Raw genomic sequence first — 27,847 nt, forward strand, 5'->3', positions numbered from 1 at the left:
CTCGAGCATGAAGCCACCTGCTCTGAGGTCAGGGGCACCTGGGTACAGAATGGGACAGTGAGGCCTCGGCACCACGAAGGCTCAGGTCACCTTGCTGCTGAGGGAAGTGCAAGACCCTGCCTGGGGCGGAAGGACCAGCACTGCTCCCATCGGCGGGGACCGCAGGCAGGTGTCTTCCTCAGTCGGTGAGGAAGCCATGTCACCACCCGCCATTCCAAGGAGCCTTGGGGTTCCTCAAGGAGATGACCCTTTGCAAGCTGAAGCCCCCCAGAGGGCAGGCGGCACAGCTTCAGCCCCCGCACCCCAGCCTCCAGCACGGACACACACCCCAGAGGAGACATGCGCTGGAGCCTAAAGACTCAGCCTCGACGGAGACTGACCACGAAAGCCGCAACCCAGCAAGAGGAACAGGGCGCCAGCGCCCCGAAGCTGCTGCTTCCGAGGCGGGGACTCGAACCCAGGGTGGCAGGGCTGCCTTGCCCGCGAGCGCTCGGCTCGTGGATCCCTCAAGCCGCAACGATCTCCTTCTAGGACCCAGGGGAGCCACCTCCCCATCCCAGCCTGCGAACTCCGCGGCCCGCCCACCGAGCCGTACGGGCCAATGAGCAGGAGCAACGGCGAATCATTTGCATGCGGGCGCCCCTCGGCCAATGGGCGGCGTGCGCGGGCGCGTGCGCGCGGGCGGGGCGGCAGCGGCGGGCGGCCGGCGGGCTCAGTCGGAGGATGGCCGCGGCCGCGGCGGGTGGAGCCCCGGGCCCGGCCCCCGGCCCCGCCAGGGCCCCGCCGCCCGCCGGCCCCGGCCCCGCCGCCAGGGCCCCGCAGCAGGCGCTCCGGAGGCGCGGGGACTCGCGGCGCCGCCAGGCCGCGCTCTTCTTCCTCAACAACATCTCCCTGGACGGACGGCCTCCGAGCCTGGGCCCGGGCGGAGAGAAGCCCCCGCCGCCGCCTCCGCCGCCCGCCGAGGCCCGCGAGCCCCCCGCGCCGCCGCCGGGACCCCCGGGACCCGAGCCCTCCTCCCGCGGAGCCCCGCCGCCGCCGCCGCCGCCGCCCGCGCCCCCCGCCGGCCTGCCGGGGCTGCCCGGGGCCACAGGCAGGGCGTCGGCGCCCCAGGGCCTGCTCAGCCCTGCGCCCGCCCCCGCGCCCGCCGGCCTCGGCCTCGGCCTGGGGCTCGGGCTGGACGGGCAGCGCCAGAGGTGAGTGCGGGCCGTGGGCTGCAGCAGCGCGGGGCTGACCCGGGGCCGTCGGCCCAGGGACGGAGGTGGGCCGGGGACCTGGCAGCCCAGGACACTGAGTCAGGGTGACCTGGGAGGGAGGGGGGCGTCGGTCCGGGGGATGGGGACACCGTGGGCCAAGGCCCCCTCTGCACAGGACTTGGGGATCAGGGTCACCTGGGGCCCTGTCGGTACAGGACTTGGGGATCAGAAGGTGACCCTGATCCCCTGTGAGCTGCAGACACAGGGTTGGGGTGCCCTGACTTTGCCAGCTCTAGAAAGAGTCTTGCCTGGGCCCGGTCAGTCTAAGATGTGGGGGTCAGCTTCCTCAAGGCTTGTCCCCAGACGCGGGGGTCATGGTCCCCTTAATTCTGTCAGCTCCTCAGTCCTCATCAGCCCCCAGACATACAGCCCTGTCAGCTCTGGACACGCCCCTCCCCAACCCGCCTTTATCCGTCCTGGACTCAGGGACTCTGGAGAATCCCTTGTGTGTCCCCTTGCATTCTCCTGGCCGGGCCACCCCTCCGTGTGGGCCAGGGCTCTTCCCTGCACTGTGACATCCGGTGTCCAGGTCTTCTGCGCCAGCGCAGACCTCCCAGCCTGCCATCCCGCAGCTCCTGCTCCCTGGTACACCCCCTCCTTCTCTCTGTGCAGATCCCCAGCCCTCCCCCCACCCCGGTCCCCTCTGGGCTCAGTGTCCCTGGCCCTGTCACACCCCAGCTGGCACTCACTCCCCCTGCTGGGCAGCCCTCAGCCCATCCCAGACCAGCCCCCACCCTTGAGCCCTGCCCCTCCAGTCTGCCTGTGCCCAAAAAGGCCCAGCCGCCAGACACCCGCTTCCTGCCCCTGAGAGCCTTGCACAGCCCCCTGCATGGCTGCAGCTCGGGGGGTGAGGGGGGCAAGGACCCTGTGTCCTCCGCCCCTTCCTCCAGGTCCCAGGGCTTCCCGTACCCTCCCACTGTCCACCTGCACCTTGAGGATGGGCTTGGAGCCTGGGCCTGGGCCTCAGGGTGGACTTCGGTCACAGTCCTTCTGGAAGGGACCGTCTGCAAGACAGAGCTGGAGGGCAGGCCTCTGTGAGGCAGGGGCCCTGCAGAGATGGCCATGACCTCACGACCCCCGCCACTCCCAGGGGGCCAGAGGCCGCTCTTCTCAGCTGGAGGTCATCACGGCTGCGCTCGCACCCCCAGCCCTCAGACAGTGGTCAGGGCACTGGGTGGGGGGGGTCTCTAAGGCTGTTTTGGTTGGGAGGGTTGAGTCCAGGATACAACGACTGGTTCTCACCTTATGGTCAGAGCTTTGTTTGTGGCCCGTGGGTAAGTGCTGGCTGAGGTCACTGTCACACCACAGACGGAAGTATTTCCAGCTATCCGGAGGACCCCCGTGGAGCTGATCCCTTACACAGACAAGCCTGGCTGCGCTCTGGAGGCACTTAGGAGGCTGACTGGGGCCAAGGGACCATGGGCAGCTCGGCACCCCGAGTCCAGTCCCCTGGGGGCGTGGGGGTGCTTGTGCCGGAGGAGGCTGACGCTAGGAAGCAACTAGCTTGCTGGCAGGAGTCCGGCCGATTTAAAAACAGCCCCACGGCTCACTTGTCCTGGCCTCGGAGTTGTCGAGTCAGCCTGGAGGACGGTCCCCTCCTCACGCCCGGCGGGTGGCAAAGCCCCTCTGTTGTGTGAGGAGTCGTGGGGCTTGGGAGGGAAGGTGACTCGCCTGGAGGCAGGTCCCATCCCGAGAGCTATGTGTGTGCTCCCGGCCCGCCGTGTGACCCCGGGCCGCCCCCTGCCCCTTCGGGGTGCCTGTGCGCTCCTGCGGCCGCCCCGCTGCGGGCCAGACCCTGCCAACCAGGCTGGCCAGCAGCCTGTCCCCAGGGCCACGCTCAAGGGAGGGGCTCGGGGGCCGTGGACGCTGGATGCGCACCCTGCGAGGCCATGTGGCCTGTGGTGTCACCACATTCGTAGGGGGCGTGTGCAGTGGCCCGAGCTCGGGAGGGGATGTGGTGTGGGGGCTGGGTGCCCTTCCATCTTCCTGCCGCATCCACCCCAGTCCCTGGGTCCCTCCACCCCGGGCCCAAGCCCAGGCATGAACCTCTGTCCCTCCTCAGGCTCTGCTGCTGAGCTCAGGGCCCTGCCCTTATATTTTGGAGTCACTGTCCCTCCCCGTGAGAGACTGCGGGCTCCCTGTGTGGTGACTGTCCGTTTCTCTCTTTGTCCCCCAGGCCCAGAGATGGGCCCACAGAGAGTCGCTGGCGAGTGCATGAGGGGTGGCCGGCCCAGCAAAGAGGGGTGGCCGGCCCAGCAAAGGGGGCTCCCCGCTGCAGGCTCAGTTGAGGATCCAGTGTTTTCCGGAGGAGGGGGGTGGGTGGGGAGGCCCTCTTCCTGAAGCCTGTACAAGTGCGGTGGTTTGACCCAGGCTCTGGGAACAGACTTGCACCTGTCAGGGGCTCCGTGACCGTGGGCAGGAAGCACAGCCTCGCTGAGCCTCAGTTTACTTGTCTGTGAAATGCTCCTGCCTTACATACTACCTACATGAGGGGCTTTGTGAGATCAGGGGAGGTCAAGGGCACAGCGAGGGGAGGCGGTGGCCAGGGCCAGGCGAGCAGACACTGGTCACAACCAGGTTACCCACTGAGCGCTCACACCAGTCCACAGAAGGGAAGTTGTATTTCACTCGGGCTTTAGTCTGGCGTGGCTTTTCCTGCTAAGCCAGTGAGCAAGTCGTTGGAATCCCTATTCCCCCTGAGCCCCTGACGTGGCACTTATTTTCATTTCGGCACTGCCATCACCTAACACGAGCTGGCAGGTTTCTGGGCTCCGCCGCCAGCAGAAACAGGTGGCTCCCGCCGGGCCTTACACCCTCCTCTCGCTGCCGAAACAAAGCACCCAAGCTGGTTGGCTTTGAACAAGTGCATGGCTCCCTCACGCCGTCCCAGAGGTCACAGCATGAGGTCCATCTGGAGGCTCCAGGGAAGGAGCCTTCCTGCCCCTGCTCCCTGCCCAGCTCCTGGTTTTCCCAGGTGGCCCTTGGCTGGTGGACGGCCTCGTCCCTCCGGTCTCTGCCTCCGTCTTCACAGGGCTTCTCCCGGGGTCTCTGTGTGCACTTGGCGTTTTCTTCTCCTTCTAGGGACACCAGTCATTGTCCACACGAATGGCCGCATCTTAACTTGGTCACATCTGCAAGGATTCTATCTCCAGATACAGTTATGGTCACAGACATCAGGGGCTAGGACTTAGTGTAGCTTTTGGGGGGCCCCAGCTCGGCCCACTGCAGTCCCTGTTAGCGTCCAAGGCACTGATGACTGGGAAGGCGAGCCAGGGCGCCGCCGTGTTAGCCGGGGGCACAGACTCACAGTTCTGGAGGGTTCGCACTGCCACAGCTCTGAGAAGGGGCCTAGGATTTTAGCTGCCATGCTGGCCAGGAGCCACCTCGTGTTCTGGAAGCTGCCAAGCTCCTGTCCAAATTTAACCAATTTTAGTGTAGTGTCTGGCAGTGTGCTCACAACTCCGATTTGGGGGTTTCTTGCTGAAGGACAACCAGACGAGGCGGCCAAGGTTAGAGCCTAGAGGCGCTGCCCCGTGGCAGCTCACAGGTCTCGCCAAGACCTGGTCCTCAGAGACCACACCCTGCGTCCCGTGGCCAGGGGGTCTTCAGGCCTCTCTGAGTGGTGGGCTGGAATTTGGAGTTTGTGCTTTGCCTGGCAGGGGCTTGGCGAGAGGGGGCACCCTGGACTGCCCCGCACTTAGTTTGGGAGGCCGTCGGCCCTCACACAGACCTCAGGTGGGCACCCCTGCTCCGCTGGCATTTCTGTAGTTACAAAGAGAAGGACTGTCCATCAGGTGTCAGAAACTGTCTAATTAATAAATAGCGATTTCTCTTCCTGTTTACCTTTCAGGTTGAGCGTTCTGGGGGCGGGGGCGGGGTAATCCTGAGAGTGAGCCAGAGAGCAAGCAAGCCCGTGGTCGGGGCGGTGGGCACCTGTGCCCCCCAACCTCTGGCCCATCTTCCCCAGAGAGTCAGATGCAGGCAGCCCGGGGTCGGTCGCTGGTGAGGAGACACCGGCCTGCACACCCTGACCTCGGCTCCCCGGAGAGGCTTCCAGGCGGGGGCCACCCGTGTTTGCCCAGACGTCGGTGGCAGGAAGCCCAAGCTGTGTTCTCTGTAGCTGGTTTGTGGGTAGTGTTTTGAAATGGGGTGTAAAATGCAGGCCCGGCTCTGGGGGCAGCACACGCTCCCCCCCAGAAACTCTCCCCGGCCGGCACCCCCTCACACACCAAGACCCCCACATCATCACCACCGCCACAGCAGCACGCGATGGAGTCCCGGCACCGGGACCGTGGCATGCCCGGCCTCCTGCTGCCCGTGCCCGGCTGCTCCCAGAGGGGGTGCCTCTGTCTGGGCCGCTGCGGGGCTTCTGGGAGGCCCTCGGCCATAGCCCACCCATGCTGGGTGGCCCATCCTGCTAGGGCCGCATGTGAGGCCGTGGAGGTCTCACTGTGAGACTCCCCAGAGGGCTCCACATTCCTCCAGAGGAAGCCACCAGCAACTGGCCAGCAGTTTCTTTGGAAGTGGGCGCCATGGGAGGAATGGCCAGCACTGCTCTGTGTCCTGGGAAGGGTGAGCCCCTCCTGACCCCCAGGGGAGACCCGCAGAAGGTCCTGTGTGTCCACGCCTGGGTCTCTGGCCTCGCCCACTTGTGGCTTGACCTGTACCGCCGCCCGTGACATGGTCACCTCCGCGCCCAAGGACGTTGGGATCCCTGGGAAGCTGTTTCTCTCCTGCTCACAAAGTCTCACTTCCAGAACGTTCTGCAGCTCATTCAGCCCTCTGCAGACTGGGATGCGTCCATGGCAGCCGAGGAAGCCATAGGCCTCCCGTGTCCCAGGCGCCCACGCAGGCCCGCGGCTCAGAGCGCCGTGGTCAGCGTTGCCGCCGGTGTTCATTCCAGCCCAAACAGCAGCTCTGGAACGGAGGCCAAGTTCAGCAGAGGAGCATCTGAGGGAATATTCGGGGGGCGGCCTCGATTCCAGCCACCCCAGCCAGTGCTGCGGCGGTAGTGGGCGCACCGACCGCCTGCGGGGGTGCAGGGCCCGGTGCAGCCTTCCACGTGCATGACCTCGTGCAGGCTGCCTGCCGGCTCCGTGTCTCCGTGTCCCCACCTGTGAACTGAGAGTGAGGGCGCCGCCTGCCATGTGCCGTTGTGAGGACTGAGTCTGCGTGTAGCACACTCACGAGGAGGGGCAAGTGGAAGAAAACCACAGGTGTCTGCCAAAGCAGCCGGGCCCAGATTTTAACAGTGTGGTGAGCCGGCCGCGTCAACCCAGAACCCAGGGGAGGAGCGAGCCGGGCAGCAGAGGGCCATGACCCGCCTGCCGCTCCGCCGGGCGCTGGCCCAGAGGCCACGTGCGGGGCGGCGTCCGTGGGGACCACAGCCACCCCGGGCCTGCGCACCAGCTCCCGGGCGTGCGGGAGTCACCAGGGTGCCGCCTGGGAAATGAGCCGAGGAAATGAGACTGAGGAAGCCGCGCGGGGCTGCCCCTGGGGCCTCTGAGCCTGGCCCAGCAGAGCGGCCCAGACGCCCCCAGGGACGGCCGGGCTCTACCTAAGCCGGCTGTTTTGCTGGGCCTGGTCCTGCTCACCCAGCTACTCGCCCGCCACGGGGTCACCGCTCCCCTGCGCCCACCTCAGGCTTCTCAGGGTGGATGCCCGACACGGCCCCCTGCTGCCTTGCACGCAGCCAGCACACCTGCCTGCGGAGGCCCCTGCTGCATGTCCTGCCGCCACCTGGCCAGGCCTCAGGCCCCGTCCCAGAGTCCCCCTTGCCCTGGTGCCCGCCCCCCACCAGGCACTGTCCTCCAGTGGGCAGATGCCCTGCGTCCCCACCAGCCCCTGGGAGGTGGGGCCACTCTGAGACACCCGGCATTTCACTGGAGTTTGCACTGTGTTCAATTCTAGTTTCTTTTCAACAAGCTTCTGCTGTCTTTGTCGTCTCAAAGAAATAAGTGGAGCGTGGGCTATGGCTTCGAGGTGACAGCCTTGGGGCCCCCCGGACTACCCTGGTTGTGTCATCTCGGGCAGGGGCCGAGCTGCTCTGCGCTGCCATAGGCAGTTGATCAGTGGCGGGCGGTGGTGGCTGAGCCCCTGAGTGCACGATGGCTCCTTGGGGACTCGCTTGCTCGTAGTGACCTGGATTCCAGGCTGGCCCCACCTGGTGAGGTGGCCTGACCACACTGGGCCTGGCCTGTAAGCCAGGGGTCCTGCTGGAGAACAGCGTTGCTCCCCGACAGGCTGCAGCTCCCAGGAGCCCGCCCCCCACACCGGGCCCCTCCCAGGAGCCCGCACCCGCTCACACTCTGAAGGAAATGGTGCCGCGGACACCGGAGCAGCCACCCGGCACGTGCCGGCCCAGGCTGAGCTCAGGACCTGTGCGGCTTCATTTCCCAGGCCACACAGCCTTGGCCTCCGCGAGCCTCCCTCCCGTACGGGGGTGTGGGGTGTGCTCGTGAGCCCCACGAAGACTAAGGGGCTGTCAGGTGACCAGGTGGGCGCCTTGGCGCCAGTAACCTGGGCTTATGATCTTCGTGTGCAGTCCACGTAGGGTCTGAGCCTTCTAGCTTGAGAAGCCCCCTGACGTGGGGTGGGAGGTTGGGAGCCCTCCAGGCGCGGCGCTCCGGTCCTGGAGACTTCCTGAAGCCCCTCCTTGCCTTCCGCCTGCTGTGGCTGAGTGGGGCCTGCCGTGCCAATCTTAGGCCAGAGAGGAGCTCTCGGGACGTGCAGGGCTGAGTCCCGGGAGGCGACAGGCAGCAGCAGACCAGGACGCTGGTCCCTCTTGTATTCTTCTGGCAAAGTCTGGTCCTGAGTCTTGCCCAAGACTCAGACGTGGTCACAGACGGGCTCCGGACCCCGTGGCTGTGGGCTGCCATTCAGTGGGGAGAAGCCCGGGAGCACATCTCTCTGGTCGTTAGCTGAGGCCCTGTCCTGTCTTTTCACAGACGGCGAGTCGCCTCCCAGCGCTGCTCTCTCGAGTTCCTGGAAGATGCCGTGGGATGTGCCTCCGTTCAGAGGTGAGAGTTTCACTGGCTCTGAGACCCTGCGCACCCCAGCCGCCAGGCTCTGAGGCCAGGGGGGTTCTCGAGGAAGGGGAGAGTGACCTGGGGCTTACCTTGCAGAACCAAACACATATCCGGCTCCCCAAGGCACAAAGGCCTGAAGAAGACTCACTTCATCAAGAACATGCGACAGTATGACACGAGGAACAGCAGGTACCATGTGCCGCGGGAGCAGGTGTGCGGCCACCGCGAGGCAGAGCTGGAGTGCGATCCCGGGCCCGTGTGTGCAGCCCTGGCGCTGCCCTGCACGTCCACCCTCGAGCCCCGCATCAGCGAGCAGCTCCTGCCGCCCCGCTCCCCTCCGGTGTCCCGGGTGAAGAGCCACCAGGTGCACGAGCTTGAGTAGGAGCGCTGCGGTGAAGGGACGTTGCAAACGCAGAGCGGGCGTGGCAGTGGACCGTGGCCAGGAGAGAAGGGCGGCAGAGGGGAGGCTAAACTAAAAGCCGAGACCCGGCTGCCTCAGACCAGGGTGCAGCCGCGCCACCCTGAGGAGCTTCTGCGCCCGTGGGTGCTGGGCGGGCGCCCTAGGGCGTTCCTGGCGCATCCCCCACGCCCTGTCCTGCAGGCCCTGAGGCATCTGAGCTCAGCGCCCTGCCCTGCGGGAAGCCATGCTGCCAGACGTCCACCAGGAGGCCCTGTCAGGGAGCCCTGTGTTCCAGCAGTGGCCTGGACACCCCCCAGCGTGCCCCCCAGTGTGCCCGGCTCATGCTGCTGCTGAGGAACAGGCCCGAGCGCAGGGCTGGCTCCAGGGAGCCCCGAGGGCCCAGCAGTCGCACCCAGAGAAGAGGGAGTCTCCCCCTGCTGGAGCTGCACTGGCCCGGGGCTGGGGGGGAAGGGGGGTTGGCCTTCCTGCCACACCCGCCCCGTGCAGGGCCACCTCCTGGCTAGCGTGGCTCAGGGTGGCTCGGGACGTAGAAGTAGGTGCTTCTTGGCTTCCTCGGTGCCCCCAGGTAGGCTGAGGACAGGCTCCCCGAACCGAACCATCCTCTGGGCACACGCCTCTGCTCTAGTGTCCTCCAACCACTGACCTCCCCCTGCCTGCACGGGCCAGGCGACACCTTCCTGTGCTGCTCGTCGCCTGGAGGGGACGCACCTGCCAGCGGGATGGCGCGCCCTCGCTCAGCACCTGCAGGGAACGGGCGAGGCCAGGGACAGCCAGACCGACTGGCCCTCCGTCCCCGGGACACCCCGGGCAGCTTGCGTCACCCACGTGTAGGCAGGAGGGAGCTTCCTCCTGGAAACACCTGCCACCTGCTCTGACCAACCCCTCCCCCCAGGATTGTGCTGATCTGCGCCAAGCGGTCCCTGTGCGCGGCCTTCTCCGTCCTGCCCTATGGAGAAGGCCTGCGGGTCAGGTGAGTGATGTGGGGGGCGTGGGCTGGGCCCCCCAGGCTCGCAGCAGCCTTGCGCCAAGGCCAGCAGATCTGCTTCTGCCAAAGCCTCTCGGGAGCGTGGAAGGCCACTCGGGTCCTGGTTCTCCAGGAAGGGTGTGTCCGCGCCGTTAGGTGCACGGAGATGCCCCGGGACGTCCCTCCTCATGGGGATGCGCCCTCGTGGCCATTCCAGGCGAGTGTGTCCCGGCAGAGCTCCAGGAAGGAGGGGGTGACTGTCAGGGCAGAGACGGCACCAGGGACCTGACGGCGGGGGGCGGGGGGATGATGTCAGGGAGAGGCCAGCGCTGCCCCAGTCCGCCAGCCTATAGGCGTCCCCGCAGGAAGTGCACGGGACGGGGGTCCTTCCCCTGTGCCTGTGGCAGTGCCGGCGTGGTTCCCGCCCTCAAGCTCTGGGCCTCGCAGGTGCAGAGCTGGGGGTGAGCTGCTGTGCCCAGAGCCCCTGCTCCCCTGCCGCCTCCGGGGACAGGAGGCCCAGCAGCCGCCTCCCGCCTGTGCACTGCAGTGACCTGAGGCTGGACAGCCAGAAGCAGAGACATCCGTCGGGCGGCGTCTCCGTGTCTTCTGAGATGGTCTTTGAACTGGAAGGCGTCGAGCTGGGAGCAGACGGAAAGGCAAGAGTGGAGGCCGCGCACGGTGGGGCCGGCGGGTGGGCTGGAGCTTGGGCTGGCCGAGACCGTGAACACACCTTGACTCTTAACTGCAAGGTGTCGGGAGGAAGCCACACAGCCCTGTGAGGACACCCGCCCCTCCCCCCCACCTCACACATCGGCCAGGTGAGGGGAAACGGCATGAGTTGGAAGGGGTTCCAGGTGCCGCCTCTGTGCTGGCAGTCAGAGGTCAAGGGCTTCAGAGGCAGCAAGAAGGTTTTTGTGTTGCAGATCCCACATGGGGGATGGCAAGAGTGGCTTTCTGGAACGTTCTTGGCATCAACTGTTAGTGCAGGGCTAATAGGGAGGGCTGCCTGGGAGCATTGGTTCTCGGTGGGTCCTCCTTGTCCCCGTGAGGGTGGCATTTGGGGCCTTCCTGCAGCGGAAGGGGTAAGGCACAGCTTGGCTGGGCCTCTGGTCTTAGGAGGGGGCCGTGGACCAAGGGATGAGTGGGACTGAGCCCTGACACCCCTGCCCCTCCAGGTGGTGTCTTACGCCAAGTTCTTATACCCTACCAACGCCCTGGTCGCACACAAGACGGACAGCCACGCCCTGCCGCCTCAGCCCCGGCCCAGCGTCCCCCGGGCTCTGCCAGGGTCAAGATACAAACCTACCCCAGCCAAGTCAGCGCCAACGGGCACGGATCTAGGTAGCCCCACGTGCCCTAACTGGGCGCCAGGCAGGCAGCCATGCCAGCCGGGCCAGGGACACCCTGTGGCAGGCAGACCAGAGCCACATTGAAGCCCACGGCCCCTGGTCCGGACGGAGAGCCAGGGTTGGGAAAAGGGTCAGGAGAGGAGGGAGCAGATGGCCTGTGTTTCACCCAACCAGGCAGTGGGGAGATCCCGTGTCCACAGATGGCTCCGGGACAGGAGCAGTGGGTCCCTGGGTCAGGACACCTACCCAGCCCTTAGGGACAGGGAACTATGGCTCGAGTCCCTCCCAGATCCCAGGAACATTGTTCCCCAGGCACTAGACCAGGGTTCTAGCTGAGGCTTGGGTTGCCAGAGCCCCGGGCTCATGGTCGGTCAGGGCTGTCCTCTGCACACAGGGACTGACGCAGGGGACGCACTGGAGTATAACCCCAACCTCCTGGATGACCCGCAGTGGCCCTGCGGCAAGCACAAGCGGGTCCTCATCTTCGCATCGTACATGGTAAGCTGGGCGCCGGCGCAGGCCCACTCCACATGCCCCGGGCAAGCTGAGGGTGAGCTGCCAGGGCAGGGCTGCTGAGCCCCCTGCCCCAGGGCACCAGCACCTCGGGGCAGGGGGCGTGTGCAGTAGGCCAGAAGGCTGCGCTGACCCCACAGCCCTGGCACCCTGGGTCGCCCCTCTGCATCCCAGGCCCTGAGACTCTCTGTCCTCATATCCTCTGATCTGGCACCTGAAGCCATTTGCAGACCTAGGCTGGTGTGAAATCAGCCCCCCGGGGCTCGGGCGGCTGGGCCCCCAGGGCTGCGCAGGCTGATCCCCTACCCTGCGGCCTCCTCTCACGCAGACCACCGTAATAGAGTACGTGAAGCCCTCCGACCTCAAGAAGGACATGAATGAGACCTTCCGGGAGAAGTTCCCACACATCAAACTGACACTGAGCAAAATCAGGAGGTAAGGGGGGCTGAGGCGAGATCTCGGGGCCCCACCACTGCGATGGGGCTGTTCCTCCCCTCTTGTGTTTCCAGTAGGTTCCTAGCTTCACAAGTCTAGGTGTGCCCCACCCAAGTCCCCCCCTGCCATCTGACCAGGCCAACATCAGCAGCTCCCCACCCCCCCCCCCCGACCCACCACCTCCACGGCTCAGGCTGCCTCCGTGCCTCTTGCACCCGCACCTGCTAGCCCTTCCTGATGCCCGTGACTACGCAGGGGGTGGGCCCCGTGGTGACCCCCTCTGACAGATGGGATCGAGGGCCGAGGAGGCTTGCCCAAGACTTCACGGCGAGTAGGCGGTGGGCCGCCTGGAGCCCGGGAGTGCCCTTCCCTGGGTCCTCCTCGCCCACACCTCACGGCCCCCCTCACCGGCACCAACAGGGGCTTCGCTGAAGGTCCAGACACTGCCTCGGGGCCTTTCCACAGTGCCGTCTCCTCCCCACGTCGCCCCCCTCACAGTGACAGGGGAGCAGGGCCTCTGCCCTCTGTGGCGTCCCCTGGAGGACATGGCGGGCTCTCTGGTACAGCTCGAGGGCGGGGGCGGGGGGGGGGGGAGCCGGCACCTGCCCGCTTGTCCAGCAAGCTGCAGACGGCGCCGGGCCGCGCCCACCTGGATGGAGGAAACGCGCTTTCTCAGCGGCCCGAGGGCCACCCTGGAGCAGGGCGAGGGTCCACTTCTTCGGCCCGTCAGCACCCGGCTTCCGTGTAAACCCGCAGTTTAAAACGGGAGATGCGGAACCTCTCTGAGGAGTGCAGCCTGGAGCCCGTGACGGTGTCCATGGCCTACGTGTACTTCGAGAAGCTCGTCCTGCAGGGCAAACTCAACAAGCAGAACCGCAAGCTGTGCGCGGGGGCGTGCGTGCTGCTCGCGGCCAAGATCAGCAGCGACCTCCGCAGGAGTGAGGTGAAGCAGCTCATCGACGTGAGTGCGCCCCGCCCCGGCCCGGCCCCGGCCCGGCCCCGGCCCGGCCCCGCCCCGCCTCCCGCCCCCGCCCCCTCCCCCGGCCCGGCCCCGCCCCCCCCCCCGCCCCGGCCGGCTCTGGAAGGGGTCGGGGGGCTGGTGCAGACCCCGGGCCCCTCGTAACCTCCCTGCTCCCTCCTCCCCTGCAGAAGCTGGAGGAAAGGTTTCGGTTCAACAGAAGGGATCTGATCGGGTTTGAGTTCACGGTGCTGGTGGCCTTGGAGCTCGCGCTCTACCTCCCCGAGAGCCAGGTGTTGCCCCACTACAGACGCCTCACACAGCAGTTCTAGCCCCGCCGGGCCTCCGCGGGGATGGCGGCCACCCCTCCCACGCCACCAGCACTCAGGGCCCGAGGGACGTTGCCTGGCCTCCGGGTGTGCGCCCCGCGCCCCGTTCCCGCGTGAGCGGCCGCCCGGCGGGGAGGCGCCCGCCCTCGCCACCGATGCCGTCCCTGCACACCTGCTTCCTTGGAGAGACACTGCGTTCATTCCAAAGCGCACCACCCGCCATGGCACATTCCTGAGAATTTTCTCGCATTTTTACGTGAGCAGAACGTGAAGTTTTCTTTTTTCATGTGCCTGTGACGGACCCTGATCCTCCTCAAGTGGCCATTTCGGATCTTTTCCCTTTGCACCGCCTGGGCTTCCGCAAACCGCCGCCGCCACTGCGCTCGCCTCGCAGGGGACATCGGGGCTCCCAGGGCCTGCTGAACATGCTGAAGTTGCTGAAGTTAATGTGTCCAAACATTAGTCTTGGCTATTTCGGGTTTTCAGCTGCGGTCACAGCCCGGCCCCCTCCCGGCCCAGCCGAGCCCGCCGGTCTCCCCCGCGTCCTTCTGCAGGCGGAGCTCTGGCATTAGGTGCACGCAGCTAGGCCAGCGTCCGGTTTCTCTCACTCTGTACTCCAAGCATCGTGTCACTGTGAAATCCTGAGGCCCGAGCGTCACACACGCCAGCAGGTCTCGGCGCAGACACTAGCCCACCTCACGGGGGGACCCACCCTTCCCCTCTCACCCCGAGCCCCTGCTTGCCAGCCACACTCTGGACCTTCAGGATGACGGACTGCTTGCTCTTGGCTCTGGATCTTTCTCAGCAATATTGTGATGAAGAAAAGCAGTGTATTTATTGTTACTTGCGATTTGGTTTGAAGAGTCTTTTAAGGGAGACGAAACGTGGCGGAAAGCTGCTGAGGCTGTGACGTGGAGCCATGCTCACCCCGGCCATGGGGGGCCGGCTGCTCCAGCTCCCCGGGGAGAGGGTGCACACACTGGTACTTCCTAGGCAGGAGGAAGCAGTCTTGGCTGTCACGCTAAGCAAGCCCAGGGAGTGCTGGCTGCCACCTGTGTGCAGGCCTGTGTCCCTCCTGCACATCCTGGGACCCGGTCCTCCAGCTCGCTGCCCGTCAAACACTGAAGAACTGAGGACAGTTTCCGTCCCTGAGACAGCTGGGCCATTAAGCTGCTTCCCTGCTGCTCTCCTAGAAAGCTGTCAGTCTGTGCAACAGCCCCACCCTGTATCCTGTGAACTGATGCTTTTGCCAAAAGGAGACACCAGTTGTGCTCATCACAGCACTCAGGCACCAGCAACGCGGCCTGGACCTCAGCCCCGTGTCTGCGCAGGCTGCTGGGGAGCCTGCAGGAGGGAGGACACAGCCCAAGACCGTATTCCAACCCTACTTATTGTGGGCGAACTCTGTCCTCTCCGCCGGCCCGACCTGCATGTGTCCCACGTGGAAGAGGGTGGGAGCTCTGAGGTCCAGGCACCTTTCTCCCGGACAGCAAGGTGCACAGCCACCATCGGATCTCAAGGACATTCTAGCGGTACGAGCACTGTAAGGGACAGACTCCCAAACTTCACCTCAAGAGGGCATGTGCCCTCATCCTCCACGACTTCCATACAGGTGTTAGAACAGCTGACAGCAGCTTAGGTCTGTGTGTTCCGTAGTAAAGTTTAGTCCTTCACAGACTAGCTCCCCATTCGGTGTGTCCTGTCCTCGGTGCCGAAAGCTGCTCGTGTGTGATGTTCAGTAATCACCGCGGCAAAGCCAGTATTGAAGCCAAACTTCAGCCTGAACTCCTCATTCTCTAGAACGAACCCAGACGTCCGAGAGGCGTCTCAGGGCCTGGTGCGGCTCGCAGCAGCGGGCAGCAGCTGTGCATTTAAAAGCGTGCTAAGCTTGACTGACCTCAAGGTCAAGTCACGTGTCATTTGTTTGCAAATGGTAACGTATTTGTGGTTCGAAGTAAAATGTGGTTTTGCAAAGTGCTCTGTAGGTTGTCTCCTTTTGGCCAACTGGCCTCGTCCAGCCATACGGCAGCTTTGACCCCGACGCCCCAAGGAATGTACCCACAAGCACAGAATGAACCAACACAGGGGGGTTTTGCTATTTTTGTTATTTATTTACGACAAATATCTCACATCCATGATCCTCTCCGGTCAGAAGTTCCTAGGACAGAAGTAAGGACAACGTTAAAACCTGATTTCAGGAGAGGTCCCTGGCCTCTGTGCCCAAACGCAGCCCATCTCACTCACTTTGAAACGATGCCATCGGCCTTGGCCAGTCGAAGAATGGAGTCGTCGGACTCACCCTGGGAAAAAAAGCACTCGCTATCTCCCCTGCTACCCTCAGCTGGCGGGAAGTCCAGTGGGGACAGCCTCGCACCTCACTACCGGGGGGGCGGGGCTCACCTGAGTGCTTTCTCAGGGGGGTCCTGTCCTGGGCCCCTTAGCATCCCTATTCCACCCCAGGAAGGGGCGGGCGGCCGGCTGAGCCGCACAAGTTAACCTACTCTGCCCACAAATCCACTCGGGCCTCCCCACTCAACCGCGCGCCCGATGCGCAGAGCCAGGGGGCACTCACCATCCGGCGGATGGCCCCGCAGATCGCATAGGTTTTGAACTGGCCGTTGAACCTGCCTGTCACCTTGTCAACCTGCAAGTCGTCAACGCGAGTCACAAGACATCCAAAAACCTTTAACCCTAAATCTGGGGTCCGGGAGTGATCAGCCGCCTAGACCACCCCGACCGGGCTCCGACCACCCTGGAGGCTTCCGGGCCCGCTGCCTCCTCCCGGCTCACCTCGGCCACGTTCATCTGGATGGACGCGTGGTCTTTGGCGCCGATGATTCGGTTGCTGGCGGAGCTGCGGGGAGGGGGGCCGCGGGGAGCGCCGTGAGCCGAGGACTGGGGGCGGGGGGGGGCGGGGGAGGGCGGGAGGGGTCGCTCACCATTTCCGCGGCACGTACAGGTCCACGAACTCTCCGGCGTCGTTCTGCATGTCGAGGGCGCGCCTGCGAGACCCCGAGGCGCCGTGAGGCCGGGCCGCGTCCCCGCCGCAGCCGGCCCTGGCCCCCCCGCCGTGTCCCCAAGCAGCCCCGGCCCTCCCGCCTCCGCTCCCGCCCGCAGCCCCCGCCCGGCCACGCGGCCCACCTGCTGCCACCGCCACGAGCGCGAGCGCAGAAAGGAAGCGCTTCCTCCGCCGGTGGCGGTTTTGGCGGGTGGGGCGGGGCCTCGGCGAGTGCTTCCGGGTCCCGATGGGCGCATCGGGGCGCAGTCGGCAGTTCTGACGCACTTCCGCTTCCGGCGGACGGGGCGGGACCTGCGAGTGGCGGCGGCCCGCGGACTCGCGGGAGCGGGTGACCGGTCCAGGCGGCGTCGCAGGGCTGGGGGACGCCCGGGCCTCCGCGGGGTTCGGCTTCCGCTGTCATCCCCGCGTGGGCGGGCCGGGGACCGTGTAGACCCCTCCTGGGACTTCTTCCGCGGCAGTGGCCGAGCCAGAGGAAGCCGCAAGCAGGCCGGGGCGGGTGGGGGGACAGCTGGCGGACTTGGGGTCCTCTCTGGGGCGCGGGGACACGGCTTTCGGGAAGCTGAGGTCGGAACAGGGTGGGGGCCGCTGCTTAGCCGCGGGGCAGGACCCGCCGAGACCCCGCAGCCCGTCCCGCTAGGCCAGCCTCACTCTATCCCTCTGGAGAGCAGTGCTGGCCCAGAGGGGCCCCTCGCCCCGCGCGCCTGCGGGCGAGCCTGGCGGCCCCTCAGCCGAAACATCCTTGACGGTCCGGCCTCGCCCGCAGGGGCCTGCCTGGGGCTGAGCCTCACAAGTAGGATAGCCCCTTTGCCTGCAAGCCCTCCGTCCAGCTCGGCCCCCGCACCGCTTCCCCTAGCCAGGTATCCGGCAGGCTACGCGGTTAAGGGCTCTGTCAAGGGCTCTGTCTGCTCGCCCTGGACCTGCACACAGTGGGTGCATAATCATGAAGTCGAGTGGATGCGTGGCCGCACAGCAGCATGGTTGCCAGCCGTTAGGGCCGTGGGAAGACTTAAGTCCCGGGCCTGGTTGGAGCTGAGGCTGCAAGTCCCCGCCTGCCTGGAAACCAGTGTTCGTGTATGCGGTGTCTGCTGTCGCCTCCGCTAGGATCCAGCGCCCAGGCATAGGCAGTGGGGTCGCTGAGCCCAGCCTTCTAGGAAAGGCTCTCCGTGTTCCCGCAGGCCTGAGAGTTATGTGCTCTTTCTAGGACCCCCAACACCTGTGCAGACATGACTTGCTCATGGTTCCGGATTTGCACAGCTGCTCTGCCTGCCTGTGTCTGCATGTGGGTCAACCCAGCTAGTCCTGCTGATCAAAAGATCCTGTAGCTGGAAGGTGGGAGGCAGGCAGCCAGGGTGCCAATAAGGAGAGAGTAGCAGAGAGACGTCTGCAGAGGGTCTTCCTTGAGTGTTCAGAATAGAGAACCCAGAAATAAACCACATATGTGGTCAACTGATTTTCTACAAGGCTGCCAAGACCACTGTGGGGAGAAAGGACTGTCTTTTCAACAAATGGTGCTGGGAAAACAGGACATCCACGTACCAAAGAATGAAGCTGAACCCTTACTTCACACCTTATGTAAAATTAAAGTAGGTCAAGGACCTAAAACAAAATTCTTAGAAGAAACGTAGGACACAGGCTTTACCACATTGGACTTGACCATGATTTTGATGTGAGACCAGAGGCGTGGACAAAAACAAGACAAATCACACCTCATGAAAATTTTTAGGATTTGTGCATCAAAAGACACTATCAACAGTTTAAAAAAAAAATAGCCCACAGAATAGGAGAATATACTGCAAATCATATATCTGATAAGGGATCAATACCCAGGCTATACAGAGAACTATGACTAGATGACCTGTTTTGAAAGTGGGCAAAGGACCCCAGTAGACATTCTCCAAAGAAGATGTACAGATGGCCAGTAAGTACATGTAAAGATGTTCAACAGAAATAGTCCTTAAAGAAACACAAATCGGGAGCCTGAGTGGCTCAGCTGATTGAGCGGCTGACTCTTGATTTTGCCTCGGGTCACAATGTCCATCCTGACAGCACAGAGCATGCTTGGGATTCTCTGTCTCGAGATGAATGTATAAGCTAAAAAGAGAAGGAAGAAGTAGTGGAGAAAGGAGAAGAGAGAAAATTGTAAAAAGAAGCAAATGTTGGCATGGTTGTGGAGAAATTGGAACCCTCTGCTCATTGTTGGTAGAAATATAAAATGTGTGCAGCTACTGTGGGAGATCGTATAGTGGTTCTATTAAAAATAGAATTCCCATATCCAGTAATTCCACTTCTGAGTGTACACACACAAGAATTAAAAGCAATGCCTCGAGGAGGTATCTACGCCCATTTGTAGCCGTATTATTCACAGTAGCCAAGGGCAGAGGCAACCCATCTGTCTGCTGGTAGATGAATGAGTGAACAAAATGTATACACACACAAGGGGATATTTATTCAGCCTTAAAAAGGAAGGACATTCTGACACGGGTATAGTTGGGCCTTGAGGACATTATGCTGAGAAAAATAAGCCAATCACACACAGACAGAGTCTATACAATTAGACTTATATAAGGTACTTCGACTCATTGAAATCAAAGAGTAGGATGGTAATTGCCATTGTCTGGTGGAGGCAAGCAGGGAGTCCGTGTTTAATAGGGACAGAGTTTCACTTTTGCAAAACGAGTTCTAGAGATGGTTGGTGGTGATGGTGGTGCATTGTTAGAGAATTTTATACCATTGAGCTGTATGCTTACAAATGGTTAAAATGGTAGGTTTTACATTATGTGTGTTTTATTTATTTGTTTTAATGTTTATTTTTGAGGAAGAGAGAGAGACACAGAATCTGAAGCAGGCTTCAGGCTCCGAGCTGTCAGTTGAGAGCCCAACACAGGGCTCAAACTCACAGACCATGAGATCATGACCTGAGCTAAAGTCGGACGCTTAACCGACTGAGCCACCTAGGCGCCCCAATATTTATTTGTTTGTTTGTTTATTTATTTATCTATTTTAGAGAGAGAGAGAGACAGAATGTGAGCGGGGAAGGGTCAGAGAGAGAGGGAGACACAGAATTCAAGGCAGGCTCCAGGCTCTGAGTTTTTAGCAAAGAGCCTGAAGCAGGGCTTAAACCCACGAACTGTGAGATCATGACCTGAGCTGAAGTCAGCTGCTCAACCAACTGAGCCACCCAGGTGCCCTATTATTTATTTATTTTAAGGATTTTATTTTTAAGTAATCTATACACCCATCATGGGTCTCAAACCCACAACCTCGAGATCAAGAGTTGCATGCTCCACCAACGAGCCAGCCAGGTGCTCCATGTTATGGGTATTTTAACACAATTTTTATTTTTAAATGTTTATTTAGTTATATTGAGAGAGTGAGCGAGCAGGGGTGGGTCAGAGAGAGAGGGAGAGAGAGAATCCCAAGCAGGCTCCACACTGTCAGCACAGAGCCCGAGGTGGGACTAGATGAGTTGAAATAAAAAGTCAGACGCTCAACTGACTGAGCCACCCAGGCGCCCCCAAAATTTTTAGAAATGTAAGATGATAGGATGCACACACATGGGTGTGCACACTCCTTTCCTCTAGGGCAGTCCCAAGGCCAAGTTCTTCAAGGGGAAACTCTGTGCCCCCCACCCTATGGCCCATGAAGTCTGGATAACACCCTCTCTTAAGAAACGTTGTCCAGAGTCCCAGGAGCCACCAAGGAGCACGTGGTCCCTGAAGGGAGCAAGGTCAGCTTCTCATCAGTCGGGATCCTGCCATCTGGGGGCGGGAGGGCTGCAGACAGGACCCCAGGTGGAGATGGCCTCACTGAGCCTGCGCTGTCCCCAGCAGCCACTATGGGGCGTCCGTGAGCTGTGTCTGCACTGCCTGCAGCGGTGCTGGGGCTCTGGGGCCGATGCTCACCTGATTGTTCCCTTCCCACCTCCCCCGAGCTGAAGGCGGCTGAGCCACCTCCCTGAACCCCCTGGTCCCTTGCCCGGGGGGTAAATTGTTTACTGAGCTTCCTCTGGGGTCTCCAGGTTGGGCAAGAGCCCAGAGGTCAGGTGGGGAAAGGCAGTGGGGGGCAGGAGGACCTGGCACTTGAAGACACTGTCAGGCCGAGCGCTTTTTGTGGATCCCAGGGCAGCCTTCAGGGGCTCAGCAACAGCCCTTCAGCAGGGGGTGCTGTTCAGGGGTCCTGAGTGCGCTGTTTCTACTCGAGTATACGCCCGTGGGGCGCCTGGGTGGCTCAGCTGAGTGTCCGCCTTCAGCTCAGGTCTTGATTTCATGGTTTGTGAGTTCAAGCCCTGCATCGGGCTCTGTGCTGACAGCTCGGAGCCCGGAGCTGCTTCAGAGTCTGTGTCTCCCTCTCTTTCTGCCCCTCCCCCTACTCATGATTTCTTCTCTCTCTCTCTCTCAAAAATAAATGTTAAAAAAGTTTTGGGGCGCCTGGGTGGCTAAGTCGGTTGAGCGTCTGACTTTCGCTTAGGTCATGATCTCGCGGTTCGTAGGTTCGAGCCCCGCATCGGGCTCTGTGCTGACTGCCAGCTCAGAGCCTGGAGCCAATTTCAGAGTCTGTATCTCCCTCTCTCTCTGACCCTCCCCTGCTCATGCTGTCTGTCTCTCTCTCAATCTCTCTCTCTCCTAGAAATAAATAAAAAATATATTAAAAAAATAAAAATAAATAAATAAATGTTAAAAAAGTTTTAATAAAAAAATTTTTTCTTTTTTTTTAAATATTTTTATTTATTTCTAGGAGAGAGAGAGAGAGAGAGAGAGCGTGAGCAGGGGAGGGTCAGAGAGAGAGGGAGATACAGAGTCTGAAATAGGCTCCAGGCTCTGAGCTGTCAGTCAGCACAGAGCCCGACGCGGGGCTCGAACCCACGAACCGCGAGATCGTGACCCAAGCGAAAGTCGGATGCTCAACCAACTAAGCCACCCAGGCGCCCCAATAAAAAATTTTTTTTTTAAAAGAGTATACACCTGCTTCTGCCCCACTTAACCTCCCATTTGCTCCCGATAACCTTGACTGTCAATATCATATCAGGATCACAAGTCGAACTTGTACTCCTCCTCGGTTTCTTAAACCTGTGACCTCAGATAAATTACTTAGCTTCCTCCTTCTGGCCATAAAGTAGGGACAGTGGTCGTAGAGCCACCCCACAGGGCTGGGGCCATCTTCATTCAACTGGTTAACACATGCAGTGCTCAGAATGAGTGCGGCACTCGGGAAGCCCTCAGCATGCTGGGGTTCATCACCGTATTCACCATCATCATCACCACCACCACCATCACCACCACCATCACCACCATCACCACCACCACCACCACCACCATCACCACCATCACCATCACCATCATCACCACCATCACCATCACCATCACCACCACTATTGTTATAATGTGGTTCCAGGCCATGTGGTTGGTTGGAGTTGAATCCTGGGCTGGTGACTGTCAGCTGCACAGAAAGCAGCGCAGTCTCACACAGGTCCCCAGTCAGGCTGCCCGGGGAAGGCGGTGGCGGCCAGCAGCAGCTGGCTGGTGTCTGTGCAGCAGCCCCTGTCCTTCCCCAGTGCGGCCCGCAGCCCCCCTCACGCACAGGTAAACGAGGCGCTGCGATGTGGGGCAGCGCGGCCGTCCTGGGAGCCTCCCCTCCTCCTCCCGGAGCAGCAGCTTCTGGGCCTGGAGCGGCCAGGCCAGTCAGAAATGCATTGTGTGTGGAAGGGAACTGGCTCGAACCAGGAAACCCTCCTTCCGGGCCTGGGGCGGGGGCCAGGGTGAGCGGCCGGTCAGGGCCACCAGACCAGACCTGCCCAGGAGTTACAGCCACGGCCCCTCCCGCCTGCCCTCCATTCTCCTGAGAGCAGGCCCGGCTCACCTCCCTGGGGCGTGGGGGGGGGGCGGGCATACGCAAGCCAGGGAGCCGCCAACCAGGGCCTGGCACCGCAGCCTCCCGTGTGCTCTGGGATCTTCCTCTGCGGGTGGGCATGCAGCACCCCTGCAGGCCAGCGCCCCATTCCGCTCTATGTTACCTTAGTTTATTTTTTCATCTTGTCATTTACTATTTCGCTTTCCTTTACTCACATGTCACTTTCTTTTGTTTCGAACGTTTTACTTTTTTGTCATTTTATTTTTCTATTTACTTTGACTTTTTCCATTGAGATGTAACCCACACGTGATAAAAAGCACAAATACGAGTCTGGGTGTCCCACCCGCCGGGTGCTGTGCTCCTGTGTTCAGCCAGGCAGGCACAGCTCCCTGAGGACGGTGCAGGATTGGGTCGGGCTGGGAGGGCCAGGCCCCCTCCCCGGAGCCCCCTGCAGGCCCCTTCCCGGGACCCCGGCAGGGGCTGAGCTGAGCTGGGGCCGCGCCCCTGCAGCAGGTCCGCCCGGAGGGGCCAGCTGACCGCAGCTCCTCATCGGGACACTGAGGTCGGAGACACCCAAGGCTCTCCCGTCTCCCGGCCCCGCCCCTCCTGTGGGGGCCGGCCACGGAGGTCTGAGCCAAGTGACAGGAAAGGAGGCACTTCCGTCCCCGGCGCACACAGAGCGCCCAGCTGGCTTGTCCCCGCGGACACACAGGGCTTGCCAGGCTGGCCGGAGGCCCGCGCTTTCCAGCCCAGCCGGGTGGAGTCCAGACTCAATGGGGAAGCGCTGCGAGCGCGCGCGGGCAGCGAAGCCCCCGGGGCAGAGGCCGCTCCGACCCCAGGCACAGAATGAGCCCCCATCCCGAGGCAAGGCCGCCCAGTAACTCGGGCGCGGGGACCCGGGAAAGGCCTGGGCTCCTGCGCCGTCCCCTGCCCCTGGCCCTTCTCCCCTTCGAAGCCGGTTCCCCGTCGGGAGGTTGGCGCTCTCGTCCCCACCCCCACGGGTGGAGGTCAGGGCTCAACAGGAAAGGGGCGGCTGGGAGCCCGGCGAGCGGTGCTGAGCAGAGCAAAGGGGTGCCACGCCCGGGGTGCGCTCGGTCAGGGAGGCACAGCGCTGCTCTCCCCGTCGGACGTGGGCCCCAAGGGCGACCCTGCAGCACGTCTCGGGCCCCAGCCCTGCCTGTGCCTGGGCTCCGCAGGAGTGGGTGTCCCTGGGGCCCGGCCAGGCGGCGGTGGGGACAGGAAGCTCACGGCCTCGCACGCCGGAGGGAGGCTCGGGCTTCCCGCCTGTGAACCAGCACCTGGTGAAGGCCCCACAGAAGCCCTATGACAACACTGTGAGCCCATTTTACAGAGCAGGAAACTGAGGCGAAGGGAGAGGCCGTTGTCCCTACGCCCGGCGTCATGTGGCTAGAGCGAGAGAATCACAGCAGGGACCGGGCCTCTGTGCTGGAGAGGACTGTGAACGGTGGTGTCTCAGCACGGGGGCCTTCAGAACATTCCCAGGGCGCCCCCTGTGGGCCTGAGCTGGACTAGACAGGAAGGTGGGCGGGTCCCTAGCCCAGGGCACTGACGGGGCTGCTTTCTGAGCCTGAGCCGCGCCCTGCCCCCAGCAGGGCGTGTCAGCAGTTGCTGAAACAGGCCCAGAGGCAAAGATGTGTTAGGTCTCAAAAGCAAAGGTGGGAAGTGACGGAATCCAAATTCCTCTCCCAGGTATGCGGCCCAGGCCCAGGCTTGTCCGGCTCCCTAGGCCAGCCGCCAGCTCCCCCCTCCCCCCACCCCGCCCCACCCCCGCCCAGCTCTGCAGGTGCTCTGAGCCTCTGCGGCCCCTCCACCCACCAGGACCCCGCGGGAGTGGCAGCGGGACCCTGGCTGGGTGCTGCTGGAAGCTGTGGGCCCCGGGCTGGGCCCCGGGCACTGCAGCGTGCGAGACCGACGACCCCGTCCCCAGGGGGCTTGTGACCCAAGCAAGAAGGCCGTAAACATCTCATCTCAGGTGTAGGGCAGTGGGTCCCACTCAAGGGCTCTCCCCCCCGGGACCCCTGCCAGGGCGTCACACCTGGGGGTGGAGAGGTGCTCCCCGCCATCAGTTGGTGCCGGCTAGGGGCGCCGCTTAGTCACCCACCAGCCCAGAATGGCCCCTCGGGGAGGCATCAGGCCCAGAACGCCTGGAGTGGGGTTCTGAAGGGCTACATAGGCTGGGCCGTCAGGGAAGGGATGTCTGAGGAGGGGACAGTGCCATGCAGTGACCATCCCTGAGAGGTGCCCTGCCTTTACGCCGGTCACCCCAGGGCCCCTGTGGACGAGGAAAGGGGAGGACTGAGAGATGGGCTGGGCACCCTGGAGCGGGGCCCGGAGAGGCGCAGGGCTGGGGAATTCCAGAAGGCAGAGGCGTTCCTCCCCTGGGTGGATGGGGGATGGGTCAGTGGGCTCTGGCGCACATACAGCGGCTCCAGAAGCAGCCTGCACCAGCCTCCTGAGTGCCCTGGATAACCGCACAGGCCCTACGCATCTGGGCTCCCTGGCCCTGGCCTCCCACGCCAGGAGTCAAGCCTGCCGTTGCCAGAGAGCAGCTGGGCACACCGCCTGCCTCAAGCAAACCTCCGGGCTGGGGAATGGGCATCTTGCAAACAAGGCCGGGGACTTGCCAGCGCGGCGTGGTCGGAGGGGCGGGAGCCTCAGCGGGCAGGGTCACACACATCGCCTCTCCCACCGCCAGTGCCCTCTCTGTAAAATGGGCTTTTGTGGGCTTCAGATCAGGTGGTGCACGTTAGGCGCTTGCCCAGAGCCAGGCGCAAGGGCACCAGACAGCGGCTGCCTAATGGCCCACTGGGTGCTGGGCGCGGGACGGCATGGTGCTGCCGAGGGGCTGGCGGGACAACAGGGCAGGAAAACACAAGCAGCCCCATTTACACAGGGGTCCAGGGAGGCCGTGCCTCTGACCTCAGGGTGCACAGCAAGTCCAGGACAGAGCCAGGAGCTGGGAGGCTGGCGGGAGACCTGGGCTGGGAGGGAGGGGCAGCTCTCAGCTCCCAGCCTCGGCCCCCCAACCCCCACTGCCACTCGCAGGTTCCGAGAGGGGGCCCAGACCTCTTTCCAGGAGACTGGACTTCCAGTGGACCCCCCTGCAGTGGCCTGACGGAACCCTGCAAAGTCGCCCTGTGTTCACATTCCCCCAGAGGACACATGTTTGTAAACGCTGGAGCTGGAGGCAGGCGGAGGCCTGGAGCTGAGCCCAGCCACCTCCTTCTCACCCCGGAGCCGAGGGCGGCCCCAGAGGATCCTGGAGGGGCTCTCAGCAGCCCACCCCCTCCGCCAGGCCAGACCTGAGCGGGAGGCTTCGGACACTGGCTGGGTGCACACCTCCAAGCCACCCACTGTTGGTCATGCCCGCGGGCTCCTTGAATGAAATCAGGGCGCCAGTGGATGGACGTGGTTGGGGAGCCAGCCACATTTGAAGCACCGGTGACCCTAGGGGGGCCCCAGGTCAGGCCACCTGTAGGATGTGCAGGGGTGAGGCCCAGTGCCTCAGGGGCGCAGCCCTCAGGCCACCCACACCATGACCAGGGCCCGCACGGGGACAGGGCATGAGGGGCCGTGACTCAGTGTCTCTGCAGACTGGACCCAGGGGCATCTCACGCACAGGCTGAGTCAGTCCGCTGTTTGGGGTTGGTGTCTCTGCTTCACCGCAGCTCTAAACACGGGCCCACGTCTCACCGGAAGCACGGGACCAGCTGGCCAGCAAGGGCAGGCCGTGCGGCAGTCGGTCACAGGCGTCCTGACGCATCTCTGCCCGCACCACCTCTGCCAGAGGCCTGATGGGTGCCCGTCCCGCCCACACTGTGCCTTCATGGTCCCCAGTCAGGACCCGTGCCCCTCCGGAAGCCTGGGGAAGGCCCGCGGTCAAGCCATCCCCCAAGGCCTCTCCCGGTCCTGGCGCAGCCCCTGCAAAGAATCCACCTCCCAGGACGCATCCCCGGTGCTTTGCACCTCTGCAGGCTGACGTGAGCGCCGCAGCACATGGGGCCACACCGCTGCCCCGCTCGCCATGCGTGGGCATCAGGGCCGTTGTGCATAGCGCTGCCCTCCATGTTTGTGGACAGGGGCTGTGTAGATACGTGCCTACGACTCTCCTGGGCACGTCTGCACAGCGGAAGGGCCGGGTCACATGGTGGCTGCACCGTCAGTGTCTGACGTTTTGTTCTGCGTGGCGGCCGCAGGGCGGGGGCCGCTGAGGACGTGCGGCAGGCCAGGTGCTGAGCCCTGACCCCCTTGGCCTGCCTGCCGCAGGGCCTGCCGGCGAGAGTGAAGGCGGTGGCCACAGGGTCACCTGCTCGGCACAGGGCTCCAAACACAAGGTAAATAACAAAATGATGAAATGAAAGAAAAAACATTTTTTTAAAGAGCTGAGTGAACAAAGGACAAGTGTGCAACAGAAAGGGGCGGGGCCTGGGGCCCGAGAGTGGGGTCACGAGAGGCGCTCCTGGCTGCGGGAACCACTTTGTCATAGCAGGTGGGGAGCTGGGGGCCACGCGGGGGGCTCAAGGTGGGGCTAGGGTGCAGGGGCTGCAGAGCAGGGGCCAGCTTGAGGCTCGAGGGGTGACGGCTTCCCAACTGGGGCCACAGGGCTGCTCGCCTCCGAAAAGCCACCTAAGCTGACAGGCTCAGAGGCTTCTCGGCAGAGGTGGGCAGAGGCAGGACCCCTCAGTGGGGGCCACAGGGCAGGTGTGTCTGAGCCCCCAGGCAGCGCCCAGGCCAGGGATCCCCAACGTCTGAAGGGGACCAGGACAGATGGGGGTCCCGCCCAGGGCCTCCCACCCCTGCACTGACCCCAGCCCTTCTGCCGCATCCCCTTCAGGGCACCCCCCGGATGGACAGCTGTCAACACCGCAGGTGTGCGCCTCACTGGCCCCTTCCTGGCTCCTTTCCTCCCCAAGGCTCAGTTTCCCTTCTGGGAAATGGAACAGGGACTCCCAGCGGCCGCCGGAGAGCCACCTGCACGGCCCCCACGTTGTTCTCAGCACACACAGCCAAGGAAGTGGCGCGGGGGAGGCACAGAGGTGCGGTGGCTCCAGGTCCCCGCCTCGGTCAGCTTGCCTGGACAGCAGGGGAGGGCACAAGAGTCCAGCCTCCGCAGCTGGCCCCGGGGAATGGCTGACCCTGACACGCAGTGGGGGTCACCACCACCTGTCTCCCTCTGCCCTTGGCCCAGGGCCTCCCTGGGGGGCAGCCCCGTTCACTGGCAGGCGGGCTACAGGCAGGCACGCCCCCGGGCGTGGGAGACGACAAGGTGAGCATCGCCCCTACTCGCTGCGTCCTGGGGCCACATGGTAGGGATGGGGGCCTGTCAGTTCGGAGTCCCAAGGGAGCTGTGGCCTTGCCAGCCGGCTGCTGGGAGCCTGTGACGAGAGCTGTCCAGGCAGGCAGGAATGGCCCTGTCACTGTTAGAAATAAGTCCACTCTCCAAAGGCTTCAGGAGACACCAGCACTCTGAGACCAGACGTGGGTGTGCAGTGCCCCGGGGCTGCCCGAGGGGCTGAGCTTGGCAGATTTAGGGCATGGAGCAGGGAGGAGAGAGAGAGAGACAGAGGAAGGGACAGAGAGACAGAGAGAGGTGCAGCCGCAGCCTGGGAAGGAGAAACCCAGGCGAGGAGAGGGAGAAAAGGCAGGAGCGGCCAATGACGAGGAAAAAGACATGGGTCGGGGGAGGGGAGGCCTGGCTCCGGCCTGCTCT

At 63.2% G+C, this 27,847-nt stretch overlaps 2 protein-coding genes across 2 annotated transcripts; one reads left to right on the forward strand and one right to left on the reverse strand.

Annotated features, from left to right (window-relative positions):
- The first annotated feature begins 723 nt into the window (after positions 1–723).
- Positions 724–15,227, forward strand: CABLES2 (Cdk5 and Abl enzyme substrate 2). The gene is made up of 10 exons (XM_039237055.1): positions 724–1,193; positions 8,201–8,272; positions 8,378–8,470; positions 9,595–9,672; positions 10,214–10,322; positions 10,842–11,007; positions 11,410–11,513; positions 11,857–11,963; positions 12,720–12,924; positions 13,113–15,227. The coding sequence occupies exons 1-10, from the start codon at positions 724–726 to the stop codon at positions 13,251–13,253; spliced, it is 1,545 nt and encodes a 514-aa protein (XP_039092986.1). The 3' UTR covers positions 13,254–15,227.
- A 112-nt stretch (positions 15,228–15,339) lies between these two features.
- On the reverse strand, positions 15,340–16,482 carry RPS21 (ribosomal protein S21). Its single transcript, XM_039237053.1, has 6 exons — positions 16,392–16,482; positions 16,190–16,252; positions 16,041–16,104; positions 15,823–15,894; positions 15,495–15,550; positions 15,340–15,408 (listed from the first exon to the last, which is right to left on the reverse strand). The coding sequence occupies exons 2-6, from the start codon at positions 16,237–16,239 to the stop codon at positions 15,399–15,401; spliced, it is 252 nt and encodes an 83-aa protein (XP_039092984.1). The 5' UTR covers positions 16,240–16,252; positions 16,392–16,482; the 3' UTR covers positions 15,340–15,398.
- Between the last annotated feature and the right edge of the window lie 11,365 nt (positions 16,483–27,847).

Source organism: Hyaena hyaena, unplaced genomic scaffold (assembly GCF_003009895.1).
Source record: "Hyaena hyaena isolate Hyena2069 unplaced genomic scaffold, ASM300989v1 scaffold_118, whole genome shotgun sequence".
Classification (NCBI taxonomy): domain Eukaryota; kingdom Metazoa; phylum Chordata; class Mammalia; order Carnivora; family Hyaenidae; genus Hyaena; species Hyaena hyaena.

Coding starts and splice junctions, on each gene's coding strand:
- CABLES2 (XM_039237055.1), top strand. CDS start 724: ATGGCCGCGGCCGCGGCGGGTGGAGCCCCGGGCCCGGCCCCCGGCCCC. Junction 8,471..9,594: donor TATGACACGAGGAACAGCAG/GTACCATGTGCC, acceptor CCCTCCCCCCAG/GATTGTGCTGATCTGCGCCA. Junction 11,964..12,719: donor ACACTGAGCAAAATCAGGAG/GTAAGGGGGGCT, acceptor GTAAACCCGCAG/TTTAAAACGGGAGATGCGGA.
- RPS21 (XM_039237053.1), bottom strand. CDS start 16,239: ATGCAGAACGACGCCGGAGAGTTCGTGGACCTGTACGTGCCGCGGAAA. Junction 16,105..16,189: donor CTGTACGTGCCGCGGAAATG/GTGAGCGACCCC, acceptor CCCTCCCCGCAG/CTCCGCCAGCAACCGAATCA. Junction 15,895..16,040: donor TCCAGATGAACGTGGCCGAG/GTGAGCCGGGAG, acceptor GACGACTTGCAG/GTTGACAAGGTGACAGGCAG.